This window comes from Cydia amplana, chromosome 5, assembly GCF_948474715.1.
Source record: "Cydia amplana chromosome 5, ilCydAmpl1.1, whole genome shotgun sequence".
In the NCBI taxonomy this organism is placed as follows: Eukaryota; Metazoa; Arthropoda; class Insecta; order Lepidoptera; family Tortricidae; genus Cydia; species Cydia amplana.
Genome location: NC_086073.1, coordinates 12,523,824 through 12,539,544, shown reverse-complemented (window position 1 = coordinate 12,539,544; position 15,721 = coordinate 12,523,824). Strand labels below are relative to the sequence as shown.

Sequence of the window (15,721 nt, the reverse complement as noted above, 5' to 3'; positions counted from 1 at the left end):
GCTTAAATCTTGATGAAAATATTATACAAGGTCTCGTTTTATAGAATCAAACACATATATATATATTTCTTTAAATATATTTACTCTGTGTTAAAACATTTATTTACATAATAAATAATTATATACAGAGGTACCACATTACAAATACTGAACTAAATTAATAACAAGCTTAAATGTATAAATAATAGGTCCATGAGGCATTTACTATTAATTAATTTTCAATTATTTTAGAACCCTCCCAAATCATTAATAGTCATAAGGCGTTCAAACTGTATAAAAATATAAAATTGATTATTTAAGATTACTCACAATGTATCTAACTCGTAGGACTTATAAATTGCTTTATTTACGAGTAGTCCCATCGCTAAAGTTAAACATAGCTAGGGCACCTGTATGTAGGTATTGAAATCCATCGTAAAAATGAAATTGTGTTGATCACCGATCAGGGGCCCGTTTCTCAAAAGCTTGTAACTTGTAATACAAGCGGATGTCACTTTTTGACAGCTTTTGTTAGAAAGGGACTTCCACTTGTATTATAAAAGTTACAAGCTTTTGAGAAACAGGACCCAGGCCGAATACGTACCGCGAGCCTACCAATTTGCACGCGAAAACGAAGCACTAAGCAGGCCCTTGGCTTGGGTCATACAGTTTAGAGACCCCTGCTGTACTTTGTATAAAGGCTCCACATCTCATATATTATTATTAGTCCGTACCTAGTCCACATGGGTCTAGAAATAGTAGCCCAAGTGTGGAGGCCAGTATTCAACTACATAAAGTGTCATATAGGCCTGTGTCATAGACTAGGAATCCTCTAGACGGAGTTTAAAGCAATTATTTCATGAAACCGATGCTGCCAAAAATACTGGGGTGCGGGGGACGAGGTGAGCGAATCCCGTGCCGTGATTGGTCCGTTCAAAGACACGGACCAATCACGGCACGGGATTCTGACACTTGACTCGAAGATGGAGTAAAAGTACCGTATATTTGTGGCAGAGGGGGTAGCGTTACTATGCTCAGTCTAGAGGATGTCGTGTCTGTGGCCTGTGTTAATTAATAGCAATGGGAGACGTGTGTTAAATGGCAACGGGTGTTTAATCGAATTCCAATTGTCTGAAGGATCCATCGATGCCGAACATGTCCTGGGCTGTTTTGGGATTCCCGGGCCGCTTGTCCTCGTCCGTGCCGTACTTCAGGTCCTCATCGAGCCAGTTGCTGTACTCTTCGACCTTCCTCTGCCAGTAATCTAAATGGCATAATTAAGAAAAAAATGTTAGCAAGTATAGTCTGGCAAGCCCTTTCCGTCAGTAAAATAAGCGGCCAATTTAAAAAAAGTATAAGGCACGAAGGGTTATCGTTCCATAGAAAATTTGAATTTCGTGCCTTTTTCTACTGATAAAGTTGTTTGACAGACTATAAGAAGATACTTCTACTTATGTTATATTTTACAAGTACTTTATAAATATGGAAGAATTTATAGGGCCCTCCAGAGAAACTACTTTTTAGAGGAGTTAACATAATTATAAGTAAATTTTGACAGTTAAAATGAATTTGTAGAGTACTGCACTCATGGACAAATTTAGACGAACGCAAAAGAAAAAGTCAGAGTGAAGCGTTATCATCATCACCTTTAACGAATATACGTTTTTTTTTCAGGTAACAGTAAGGAAAGTCAATACTGTCGTCATTAAGTAGGTAAGTATGTGCGTATGTGCCAACCATTAGCACTAATGTGTAGGGTAGACATTCTTAAGAAACTAACCTATAATTTCCTGGAAAGTGCCTCCGTGTCCTCCGTACTCCGCGGGTAGAACCTCTCGAGGCACGTGCTTATACAGCGATTCAAAATCTTTATTATGCACGTGCAACTGAAATGAAAATGTAACTATTAACCATAATTCATGCAGAATTTAAAAGAATGTAAACTAAGTAACCACGTGACTTGGTCGTTAGGTTACCTACACAGACCAACGTTACCTACAATGTATTATTTTTATCATTACGAGTATTGTAACGTCCGAGTAAATTGCGTTTTTAGGGTTCCGTAGGTAGCCAAAATGGCGAAAACAGAACCCTTAGGTATAGTTTCGTCATGTCTGTCCATCCATCTGTGCATCCGTCTGTTTTTTCATACGTTACAGCTATTTTACTGGAAAACTGTAACGCCCTTTTGATTGTATAGGTACCTTTTTAATATCCTATGAAGGTAAGGAACCCTCCATTATGCTTGGCCCTACACGCACCTGGCCGGTTTTTTGTATTTTATGAAGTTGAAGGCATGGAACCTGGCATACCCATACCACCATATATATATCAATATCGCAATTGTAGTAGGTAGTAATACGCACCCTGTTTCGGTTTTTTTCATTGAGGAATGATTTACCGATGTTGAGAATAGTTTCGAATCCCGGAGGTGTGTTTATATAATGAGCACCTTTTATGCGAGTAGGAGAAGCATCCTGAAATTAAACAATACACACAATTCATTAATCTACTCTCTCACTATATGCAAATGTCTAGTTACCTAATCTAGTAATGCTTATCTTCGTTGGCTAACATTTAAGTAAGTAAGCTCTTTATTTGCGTTAAATGTGTTTAATTTATCTTCAACTGGTTGTGAATAGGCATTACTTAGGATTGGCAAGCTGATTTAGTAACAAGACAAAGTAAAAATATACGTTCAACATAGGTGCAGACAAACTAAAAGAAAGACATGCTATCGGAATCCGATATCGGATAAGGTGAATAAAAAAATAGTAAGTAGACTAGAAAAAGTAGGAGTCGGTACGAAAATAACATACTATCAAACGGTGACAAGAAATTCTATGCCCACATTCGCAGGCTCAGTGCATCCAGAGTGGAAATTCCGCCTGCAATTAAAAGTCCTAGTGGAGACCTACTTACCAACCCCATAGACATTGCCAACGCTTTTGCTGCTGAATTTCATAAAGCTTACTCTCAGGAACCGGATTTTACTGTACATCCTGTAGTCGATAAGGTGGCTCGTGTTCAGACCGCACTATGTGACGTACTTTTCACACCAAAGCAAGTTTTTGATGTCCTGAATGCCTTGGATGTTAACTCGGCTGCTGGCCCTGATAGTTTTCCAAGTATTGTATTGAAGCAGGCTGCTGCGGTGATATCCCCGAAACTGGCAGAAGTTATGAATTGCTCCTTTGACTCTGGTTGTGTACCCCGGGATTGGAAACATGCCCTAGTAACCCCAATTTTTAAAAATGGTGACAAAACCGACCCATCCAAATTTAGACCTATAAGTCTCACAAGCATCATCTGCAAGTGTATGGAAAAGATTATATGCAAGGAGTTAACAGGTTTCCTCAATAGGGAAAATTTAATATCGGTGAAGCAGCATGGTTTTGTGCAAAAAAGATCTACAGTTACTAATCTCTTAACCTGTGTACATGCTTGGACCGAAAGTATGGACCTTAACCTCCCAGTAGATATTATATACTTAGATTTTGAACGTGCATTCGACAAGGTTCCTCATCAGAGACTACTTTTGAAACTAGATCATTTTGGAATCCGTGGAAAGCTACTAAAATGGATAGAAGGGTACCTGTCAGACAGAACCTTCAGTGTGCGAGTCGGCGACTGCCTGTCTCAGCCACTAAACGTGCTGAGTGGAGTACCTCAAGGATCTGTCTTGTCTCCAACTCTGTTTGGAATATTTGTGACTGACTTAATAGCACTAATAGAGTCAGAGTCGTGCTTCTTTGCTGACGATGGCAAGTTCTTTGCCAACCCTCATGTTTCTTCGGGCCAGCTGCAAGCTGATTTGAATCGGTTAACGGAGTGGACTTCGAAGTGGATATTGAAATTGAATGTTAACAAATGCGCAGTTCTGCACCTCGGTAAAAGAAACCCTATGGTCCAATACATGATAGGGAACTCTCCAATTGCAGCGGTGACGTCCCAAAAGGATCTCGGTGTGACAGTTACAAATAACCTGAAGTGGGGTGAGCACATAAATAACATAGTCAAAAAGGCGAATTCGTTCTTGTATGTTATAAAACGCTCATTTCAATGCATATCTGTTGAAGCTTTTATCAAAATTTATAAAACATATGTCCGGCCCTTGCTAGAATATGCTTTTCAAGTATGGAATCCTTATTTCGTCAAAGACATTGACCTTCTAGAAAGTGCGCAGCGAAGAGCCACCAAGATTCCTTTTAAGCTGAAACGCTTGCCTTATGAAGAAAGGCTAAAGGTACTGAAGCTGCCCACACTCAAAGCTAGGAGAGTGAGAGGAGACCTCATCGAGTGTTTTAAGATTATCACCCACTGTTACAACCTCCCTGACATCCACAAAATAATCAATAAGAGAACTGTCAGCCGCGAGACCCGAGGTCACAGCCTACGAATTGTTCGCACTCCCACTACTACTAAAGCTGCATATCATTCCTTGTCCAACCATGTCGTGGCGGCTTGGAACCGTTTACCGGATAGTGTTGTGACTGCCCCCTCGGTCAATGTGTTTAAAAACAGATTGGACAATTGGCTTTTAAGCAATAAGTTAGACTGATGATTACTAGTGAAGTGATATGACTATACAAACTTTGAACTATATAACACTGGACGCTGTGTGACATAGGCTCATCAGCTCAATAGCTGCTCGCCTATAATTATATAATAATAATAATAATAATTTTACGTTTGGAATTGTATGACTTTTTTGAGATCACATGTTCCCTACCTTTGTGTCTATTTTTCATAGTATAGGTATTTTAGGTTAATCCTATTAAGTATTTTCACAAAAATGTATTTGAGATACTTTTTTTTCAAGCTGCTGTACCTATTTTTATCTTTGTTATTCTAAAGATCACTGTAAATCTTAAACCAATGACGCGTTACCTGGCCAACAACAGCCATTTTCTTCATCATAGCCGGCGAGGCCTGTGCGGCGTGAGCCATAGTCGCTCCCTGTAGATCCATTATATTCACGCCGCCGCACACCACAAACGCATCATCTTCTACATACATTATCTGGAAATGAAATAACTAAAGTGTCATTTTATGGAACTTGCTAACTATGTAAACAAACCGCCATATTAAAATTGTCTCTGAATGCCAATTTACTAGTGACTTGTGTTTACATAGTTAGCAAGTTCCATAGAATGACACTTTAGAGGCTCAGTGACCTTGTGAACCCCCATGGCTTCACCACATTTTATTTTATTTTAATTCAAAAGTTTTATTAACAATGAATCCATATCGATACGGCTCACAAATTTTCGCGATAATCGGTTGTAAAAAAACACACGAAAGCATTATCCCAAGCAGGGCTATAACCGCGAAAATCGAAGTTCTAAAATTACGGGCATCTTTCTCTGTCACTCTAATTACGCCTTCATTGGAGTAAAAAAGAAAGATCCACGCAAATTGTGAATTTCTATTTTCGCGGTAAGCCGCCTGAAACGGAGGCGTTTCTCTCGCACTTCACACTCGCTTCAACGTATTTTTTTTTTTTTTTCAATTATAGCCTGACCAGTAATATATGATAATTGTCAAGAGGGCGCTGTTATCCTCATGTATAGGGTGACAATTCAGTGTAGTGTGAAAAAATTAGTTCCAGTGAAATTCCGCAACATGGCGCACCCTTAATAGATCCTGGTTCACCTATACTAGACTAAAATGTAAATCTTAAACTGATATATCTAACCTACCCGCATTATAATACCCATAACTGACATAACGTCAGTAAGAGAATATTTGGCAGGATCATATGCACCGGGCCTGATTAATACTACTCTTTGATCGGTGGGCTTCAGTGATTTGGGTAAAACGAGACCGCAGCTGAAAACGGAATAATCAAAAGCATTAACATTATTAACAGGTTAGTTCAGTCGTACGAGGTCACATAATCTAATTAAATGTACCTAATATTTGACTTTATTTGATTAATATTTGATTTGGTTATTTGACTGTATTTAAAATAAATTATTTTACAATGTGCAAGAAATAAAGCACCAGAAGATTAATAGATAAACGTAGACAGTTATTTTTAGAGACAATTTCTAGGTTAAGCTAGTTTTTAATTTATTTTAGTATTACCACTGTATATATCTTGTTTGTAAATAAATGCTTTAAATTTCTAGTTTAAAACTCGTATAAAACTATAAAGAGTATGTACATAATTTGATCGTGACGTCACATTACTAGTGTTTCATATAAATCCCATAGTAGCATATCGTTTTGATAGTTCGAAAAAAGTAGGTAGGTACTTACCCTAAATTCAAAATCTCCTTAAACTTAGGATTTCTGTGGTTTATACTATAAAGTTCGGGGGCAGTGCTCCTCAAAGAGTAATTTAGATCGATTTTCTCCTTTGCTCGCTCAAGACTAAATTTGCATCCCCTCAGAAATGTAGCCAACCATTGATCATCTTAAAACATTTTACAAATAAACATATAGGTATGTAGGTAACACAAATAACATAATAGATAATTCATTCACAAATAAAAACATTTTCGTAAGGTACTTTTACCGTGTTTCGTTTACTTATTCCTATTATTTATTATATACAATCTTTATTGTACAAAAAAATTCTTCAATTTAATATGTTTTTTTAACTGAATTGAATGCTATCTCTACTATAGTCATAGACAAGGTATAAGACTATTGTAGTTTTAGATGTGGTTGTGGGCATAGGACCGTAGATGCTCAGGAAAGAGGCGCACATTTTAAGAATGGTTTTTTCTATTATTAAACATTCTCTTTGCGAAAACTAAACTATATTCACTGTTTAAAATATTGCTTTACTTACACAATACAAAAATTTAAAATAGTAGATTTAATTATCAGCTTCATAATCGTAATCGAAACTCACCGGTTCTGGCGCGTAAGTGTGGCTGCTTAGCAATCCATTCCTTGAGATATTGTATTCCATCTTCAAGTTTTTTAGGGTCTTCGTTTAGTTCCAAACGTGCTTTTTCCGCCAATACCGGAGACAAAGGTCGAACAGGCATCGTCAAAAGTAGAGTAACATTTGGTCCTAATTATTATAAATCCCCCACATTAATATTATCACACTGATTAGTATTTTTCTGATAATATATCGCTTTTTAACTCCGGTTGATACCGTAAAATGGGGTGAGTAGGGGCAAAACTGACATTCAAACCTCGATAACATTTTATTTTGACATATGTAAACTGAATGGTGTACCTATATAATAAGTGTTCCGGACGTTTGTATTTTATTTTAGGCAGTTCCATTTCATACCTTTGACGATAAACAGGAAATCCCACCTCACCCCGTAGTCGCTCGTAATTGGGGTAAGATGGGATTTCATACAAAGGTGATTTTGGAAGATTGTTGGATTGATTTTTTTTATTATGGGTACATATTACTATAGCTCCATTTTAAATTGGAATACATTATTTTTGTAGCAGTAGCCTTAAAATCCCAGCTCACCCCCCTTTCATCCCTTCTCTCCCCATTCATAACCCAACTCTCCCCGCGAACCCTACTCGCGCCATTTTACGGTAGTATGAATAGGCTTTTTTTTATTATAAGCCTTCAATACTTTTTATACAGTGTGTAAATTCAATACAAACATTTAAACGGTGGTTAGTATATGACCTAAGAAGTCTTTTGCTTCGAAATACAAAGTATGAATGAGAAAGTAAACATACAAAATAATTCGGCCCTGTACCTAAAGGGACACACAAGTTACGAGCTTTTATACCCTAAAAAAATGCCTTTTTTTAAAAAGCTCGTATCTCGTAATGTCATCTGTCATCTCATGTTAGGTACGTCTCGTAATGTTTGCAGTAGGTAGGTACATTAATCCTCGGTACATTTTCAATCAATCATTAATTACAGGATCATAATTAATTGTAACTTTTAAAACTTTTTTATTCATAATTACACGGGTAAATTCAACGTCTGGTTTGATTTATTGTCCGTATTAGATTTACACACTGTATTCATGGGAGTATTTACTAATTAGAATGTGCCAGATAATTATATTTTGAAAATAAACGTTTTTGGGGTAAATTACCTATATTGGATTGTTTTCTAGGATTATTTTAAATCTGTAAATGTTGCGTCGCGCGTCGTCACAATTTGAATCCAATAATTTTAGAATACATCTAAGAGCCCTAATTCTCGATATAAAAATTGACTAAAGAAAAAAGGGGCCGTGCGATGTTTCTTAAACGCAAGTATTATTGTCTCTATGTTATTTTCCTCGGCCTAATAAGGAGATAATAATCTCGGCTTACTTTTGAAAATCCGTCACGGGAGAAACACAAGCTGTAAGATTTTTGTAAGTCGATTTTTGGCTACAATTGACTAGGTATCTTAACTTATCTAACAAAAAGTAAATAACAAAACAGTATTTATTCAAAAAGGAATTAATTCTACATAGGTATACAAAAGTAATATAGAGAGAAGATAAGGAAGGCAGAACCCACCACCAGATGGGAATAAAAAATGACAATGAGAGAGAGAGAAAGAGAAACAGATTGAAGAGTATTTTGCAATCAATCGAACTGAAGTTGCCGGAAGGAACCCTCAGCGCCGAACATACTTTCAGCTGTTTTTGCTTTTCCGGCTCTCTTGGATTCGTCAGTGCGATACTGAATATCTTCTTCTAACCATTCACTGTATTCTTGGACCTTCTTCTTCCAGTAATCTGCAAGATGTTTATTATTTTAGTGACAAGTTATATTACTATTAATCAACGCAACGTAGCTCTTTTAAGCAAGATTTTCCAACAGATAGAAATTACTGTTTTTTCAGAAAAAAAATCCCTTTATAGATTGGTTGCTGGTTGTGGTGGTGGTTAGTTGGTTGGTGGACTCCTTTCGGTCATGTTTTAATTTATCACCACTTGTTGCGAATTTCCTTCTCTCCGCACTTGTATCGTAAATAACTATTTCAGTTCAAGACATTTAGGGAAAACTGGTTTAAATGGAGAAGTATTTAACTTGACACGTGTTTTTATGATAACATATACATACGCACGTACCTATAATGTCCTTTTCAGTTCCCGCGTTACCGCCATACTCTGCTGTTAACATATGTTTTGGGATATGTTCGTACATCGCATCATAGTTTTTATTATGGACATATAACTGAAAAATTCAATATATTACTTTAATAATTCTAGGTCAATTGTTATTCAATTACTTAGGTAACTATAATCACTTACTCTGCTTTTATTTTTTTCATTGAGGAGTGCTTTCATTGCGTTAAAAATAGTCTCAAACCCTGTTGGCGTATTCAAATAGTGAACTCCTTTCATACGGAATGGTGTCGCATCCTGGAAGTTATTTAAGTAAAATAATCAAGCGGAGTGGAGAGGAGGATTACAGTAAGCGCTATTATTGTTTTTTCTTGTATTAGTCTCATTTTTCATTTACGCCTAGTTCTAAAAAAGTCCTTAGTGACACATCAAAATAATTAACTTATTATTGTTACCCACCAGCAATGAATCCGACTAAATTACGTAGGTTGTTTCTGGTATGTTGTCAGAAATGTTAAAACTTGTTTTTAATTTCGTCGCATTGCGTCAGTTCTATCCCTCACGGGTATGCATATGCACCATCAAGGTAAACTTACTATCAGTCACACAGCTACGATTTAATATTGTAAAAAATATTTAATCAGCTATTAAATTATGAATAAAAGAAATTTAATAATAAAAAACACTATAGCTGGTCAACCAAATCTTGTCAGTAAAAAAAGGCGCGAAATTCAAATTTTCTATGGGACGATATCACTTCGCGCCTACATTTTTCAAATTTGCCGCCTTTTTCTACTGTCAAGATCTGGTTGACCAAGTAGGTATAATTTTAAAAGTGTACCTAACTTTGACCTTTTTAGTTCATATGATTTCGGGGCATAGCAACAAAAAAAAACAAATGTTACATCCTTATTTTTTTCGCTACATCTGCGTGAAATACTACCTACTCTTTGGCCTTTATTAACAAGTGTGAAGAAAAAATATGAATATAACATTTAACGAGTCTGTGACAGCCGTCTTGTAAAAATTTTACGTTTTGAAATTCTAAATTGTGACTATTGTGAGCAAGATATCTATCCCAGACCCCTTCAGAACTGATTTAGGATATAGGTACCTACTCGTTACTAGCATTTCAGATTTCAGATTTCAGATGATTTATTCGTAAATGTACATTTCATTTACATGTCAAACAATAAATACAAAATATTCAAAATAAAAACTAGTGGCTCTGTGAGCTGTACACCTCGCGAGCAGAGCTTAAAACTGAATAAATGTATGGCAAAAATATTTATTAAAATATAGGTATAGTACATGTAATATAAACAAAAAATTAAAAACTACATAAAGCTACAAACAAAAATTAAACGAATACGCTTAACCCGCGCTTGATAAATAAAAAATACGAAATTTTTCATTTTTTAAAAATAAAAAATAAAATAAAAAACAACTACTTATACGAAATTTAAGTATAAAAAAAATACAAAAAGTTATGTAGCAGTATACAATTACTGGGGATGGAACCAGGGACCTGCCGATGCAAACAAAAAAGCGAACGTTTGCAAAATACGCCATTATAGTTCTTACTAAAGCTGACGAAATTTAGGTACTCATTCTCAAGTAAAAACTAAATATCTAAATACCGCCAAAACTAGCGATACAAATTTTCTGAATTTTTGGCCATTTAATCTATAAACATATCTCAAAAAGAAAAAACTCTTATGATACCGATACGACTATTTGTTTAGGCGAGAGCTATCACGACTCCGCCATTTTGAAAAATTTGCAAAAACCGGATCGACAATTTTTTTTTATTTAGTCATAGAATTCGGTCACAAAATTTCACGAAAATAGGTTAAGAATTGCGACCTGTAGAGGAGAACATCCGGACATACAAAAGCAAAATGCCCGAGTCAAAACGTAGACCTTCGCTACGCTTCGGTCAATTAAATTATTATGTTGTTAACACATTATTAGGTACATGAGGGTACATGAGGGGATAGGTACATGATATTATTTAACTTATAAGCATATCCTTTGGTTTTCTAATTAGATGGACCGTAAAATGTGCCTACTTTGCTCCTTGATGGGTAACTATGTTCCAATTTAAAAAAAAGACTTTTCGTTTATTATATCCAACCATGATATTTCTATATTATTATTTATATACTTAGATAAACGAAATTGTATATATTTTTTGAATTGCTACTTTAGTCATAAAATTAATCTCTTCTTGGCGGGGTCTAATAATTTGGGCACAATGGGGTGACTTTGCACCTCTAAGTGAACTATAGGTAGGAGCAAAAATACCCCCAACAATGAGTACGTTGTGCCCCGTATTCAAAGCTTCGTCTTATATAAAACAACATTTCATAAAGTTGATTTATCGATGAAATATGTCACAAGAGATGTTCTTCTTCATATTCAATTTGTGTAAATATTTAAATGAGGAACAGTTTAAAAAATATTTAAAATTTCCTTAAATTGGAGCCAATTTTGGAGCAAAGTAGGACCGTTTTACGCTACGGTAACTTACAGACACAATCTTAATCTTACCTATTATACTTACTTTTACTCTTTGGACACAATAGGTCATCATATCTATAATCTGTCTTTGACGTCATGTATAAAATATACATATATGTGGTGTTTTAAAAGCGCTGTAAAATGTTACCTGGCTCACAACCGCCATCTTTTTCATTTGTAGTGGGGTCATTTGTAAGAAATGTCCCATAGTAACTCCTTCTAAGTCAAGTACGCCCATTACCCCTGATACGACAGCATCATCATCTTCCAAATACATAATCTGCAAACAAACATCAAATAAGCACCAAAATGTTTAAGTTCAAGTCGACCCTACTAACTTAAACTATGTACTTTTAATACGACTATGTCCATTACTATTTAAGCGTATTATGATTGTTTGTAATTGTTGGATATTTTTCAATGAAATAAATTTTATCTTTATCTTTACCTTTTCTATCGTATTGGAAACTGACATCACTTCCGATATTGAGAATTTGTCGGGATCATATCTTCCCGGTCTGATAATTGATACCTTAGGAGAACCAGGAGCGGCAACTTTTGGCAAAGGAAGAAAAGACCTGTAAAAATCAAAAGTATCCTGTATCTAAACAAATATTAATGAAAACTTTATCTTTAATCAATTGTTTTCTTACTGTAGATAATGTTTATCTTATACCTTTAAACGAGCAATTGTTGTATATTTATTTACTTATTTATTTATCTTATACCTTTAAACGAGCAATTCTTGTATACTTATTTATGTATTTATATATATATTTCGGGGATCTCGGAAACGGCTCTAACGATTTCGATGAAATTTGCTATATAGGGGTTTTTGGGGGCAAAAAATCGATCTAGCTAGGTCTTATCCCTGGGAAAACGCGCGTTTTTGAGTTTTTATATGTTTTGCAAAGCTCGGTCGCCCAGATATTTGTTATTTAAATATGCAAGAGACTGTACCTATTCTATTATGTATATACTTTTAGATTTTTATACACGAATACGTACTGTACATTTAAAAGCTTTTAGGTTCTAACTATATTTTTGATAAACTTACCCAGTCTCCAAAATTTCCCAAAATCGCGGGTTTTTTGGCGTAAGCTGAAAGAAATCTGGTGCCGTAGTACGAACCGAATAGTATAAGTCAATTTTTTCTTTTGCCCGTTCCAAACTAAATTTGCAGGCTCGTAAAAATGTAGTCAGCCATTGATCGTCTAGAAATAAAACAACGTACACGCGTCAGTAAATCAATTCGAGATTAATGAATGTAATATGTAAGTTTAAAAAAAATACATTTACAGTAGGTACATATGGGGCTACTTTTCCGCACTAGTGCGTAAAATAGCACTTTTCGTGCGTATGTCGAAACTTTAAAGTGCCATGTGTACTGTAAAACGTTGTTCGATACACGTGCGAATAGGTAATTCGCAACTCGTGTCGATTTAAAACACTCCCTTCGGTCGTGTTTTAATTAGTCGCCACTCGTTTCGAATTTCTTCTTTTTCGCACTAGTATCGAAAATAACTATTTGAACACTGTCAGCGCCAACTCCTTAGTTCAAAAATTGATATTATTGTGCAATAATATTACCGGTTCTTGCTTTAAGATGCGGCTGCTTGGCTATCCAATCCTTTATATGTTGTAAGTCATTGGGAAGCCTCTGAGGGTCTTCATTAAGCTCTTTTCGAGCCTTTTCTGCAAGCACTGGAGGCAAAGGTCGCACAGACATATTGCTGAATTAACTTTCAGAATCGAATAAACTTAATTTGTGGGATATCTAGCACGGTAACCCGATATCACTCATTTATCTGTCATTGTGTGTTTAAGCACTCGATAACGGTGACTTACTCGTAATGCTTATTATTATCGATATAAAATACGGCTAATATAAAGATAAAGATATGTATTGTATATTCTACTCGTATTCTCAATTGTTTTCAAAGGCACAGTTCTCTTTCACCATATCCAACCTCTTTATTGGATTTTTCTCCTTCCAGGTTATCGACTTCATTAACCACCAGCACCACATTAAGAATATTTCCAGACGCTCCCTATCTCGTTGCCGCTTGGTCCACGTTTCGCTTCCTTGTCCCTATGAGCATACATGCAACATTTTACAGTACATATGGCCCTTTAATACTTCGACATAGGGACGTATTGTGCTAATTACCGAACTAGGACGGTAAAGAAATGTGTGTCATCATAAAAGCTAAACTAAACTATTTTTCATTTTATTACTTTTCAGTTTTATGTTTATGACAGACCTCATTGCTTGTCTACATTATGAAAGTTACTTATCTTGAAAATAGCAACTTTCTATCATTAGTAGGTAAATATTTAGTTTCGACGCTGTGTTAATGAGGATGTTAAACAAGTAGCCATTATATGCGTGAATGCTTATATACGTAACACAACTGGGACCACAGCATTGAACGCTACACTTAATCGCCAAACCCCTTTGTGCAATTACGTCAAGAGTTTTAAAATAGTTACAAAGTTTATTTTAAACCTATCTTAAATCAAACCAAACCATGTTTTTGTGCACGCATGTGTTTGTTTGATCTAAATCAGAAAGAACGTAGATTATACTAATATTTGAAATTGAATAAACAACTTTTCATTATTCGTAACTGACGCATCATGTATTATAATAGTAATTTTAAATTTATACATATGTATAGATAACTATAGGCATGACTATAGACTACGAAAGTACTTACCACAAAATTTTTGCTTGTAGCTCGAAAACGGTAGTACGTCTGACGGAAGATTTCGTCTAAACCAACGATATTTAAAAAAAATACATATGGAACATTAAATAAAATAATAATATAAACTATTTATAGATAAACTTAAAATAAACCTTATAAATAAAAAACGGCCTCCAAGTCACTGTCCAAGTCAAATTGATTATGTCGAGACAATACACAGTAGACTTTTGACATCACATATTCTTGAGTACCTACTAGACCTAAGTTAAATAGCGATATTTTCTGATAAAATTATGTACTTACCTATTATACTATTCATTCGTCCTAAACAGATATTTTCTATCTGATAGCGCCTCATTCTGTTAACATTTTGGTCCATCTGCCATCACTATTCCTGGCAACATTCAATAGAATAGAATAGAATAGAATAGAAATAGTTTATTCGTGGCAATAAAGATATAACAGATAAAACAGGGGAACAAAAATAAAACTCACACTTAACATTACAACACATATAATTTCCAACATAACATGTAAATAACCACGAAATGGTTTAATAGTTATTTTAGATACAAGTGCGAAAAAGAGGAAATTCGAAACGAGTGGCCATAAATTAAAACACGACCGAAGGGAGTGTTTTAAATCGACACGAGTTGCGAATTACCTATTCGCACGTGTATCGAACAACGTTTTACAGTACATATGGCACTTTAAAGTTTCGACATACGCACGAAAAGTGCTATTTTACGCACTAGTGCGGAAAAGTAGCCCCATATGTACTGTAAATATTGTTTAAAATTATAGGCATAGTAGATTTATAACACATTTATTTCGGTAAAAGTACATTTATTTTATAGTTTACAACCCTGTTGTTTCTTATGTAGATTGTTGACGGTTACAAAGTAGGCAAGTTTCAATAACTTACTCCTCTGTGATCATACTGATCATTGACTGAAATAAGTTAGTAATAACTTTAATTATCTTATACTTAACGACTAAATGAAATCACAGAGAATATTATACTTATGGCCTGAATTCAAACTAATTACGCCGCGACCCGGAAAAAAAACGGCAAGAAGGCTCTTCGACATACAGTCTTACCTACTAGGTAGTAGGTACCTTGTTTTGATTAATCCATTTTGGATATAAGGGACCATAACTAGCAATTCCAGTTTTTCACCTGTAATCAACTACCTAGGCAATTGGTATAAAAAAAATATATAATTTTAAATGGCATGTAAATGAAAATAGACATAATTTATGGAATAAGTATACTCTTCATTGGGCAACAGTATCTTCATTCGGTACTACTAGCCAACTTTAACCAGTTACCGATAAAAAAGCTAGGTACACTTTAACAAAACGACAAAAGAACATGAAATGTAAATCTATATTTACTCAGTTATTCCGATAAATAATGTTTTTATCGTTCCTTTATTTAAAATGCAAGCTACCTTTGCATGGCATTTGCAATGACAAAGTGTGGCCATGTCATAATTA

At 35.1% G+C, this 15,721-nt stretch overlaps 1 protein-coding gene across 1 annotated transcript; it reads right to left on the bottom strand.

The window, feature by feature from the left end:
- Positions 1 to 1,091: 1,091 nt before the first annotated feature.
- LOC134648081 (uncharacterized) lies at positions 1,092 to 13,351 on the bottom strand. Its single transcript, XM_063502532.1, has 14 exons — positions 13,101 to 13,351; positions 12,568 to 12,724; positions 11,959 to 12,088; positions 11,659 to 11,790; positions 9,174 to 9,284; positions 8,991 to 9,096; positions 8,550 to 8,654; positions 6,845 to 7,009; positions 6,244 to 6,400; positions 5,682 to 5,811; positions 4,870 to 5,001; positions 2,346 to 2,456; positions 1,760 to 1,865; positions 1,092 to 1,243 (listed from the first exon to the last, which is right to left on the bottom strand). Exons 1-14 carry the CDS (start codon positions 13,237 to 13,239, stop codon positions 1,092 to 1,094), a joined length of 1,833 nt encoding a protein of 610 aa, XP_063358602.1. The 5' UTR covers positions 13,240 to 13,351.
- Positions 13,352 to 15,721: the final 2,370 nt, after the last annotated feature.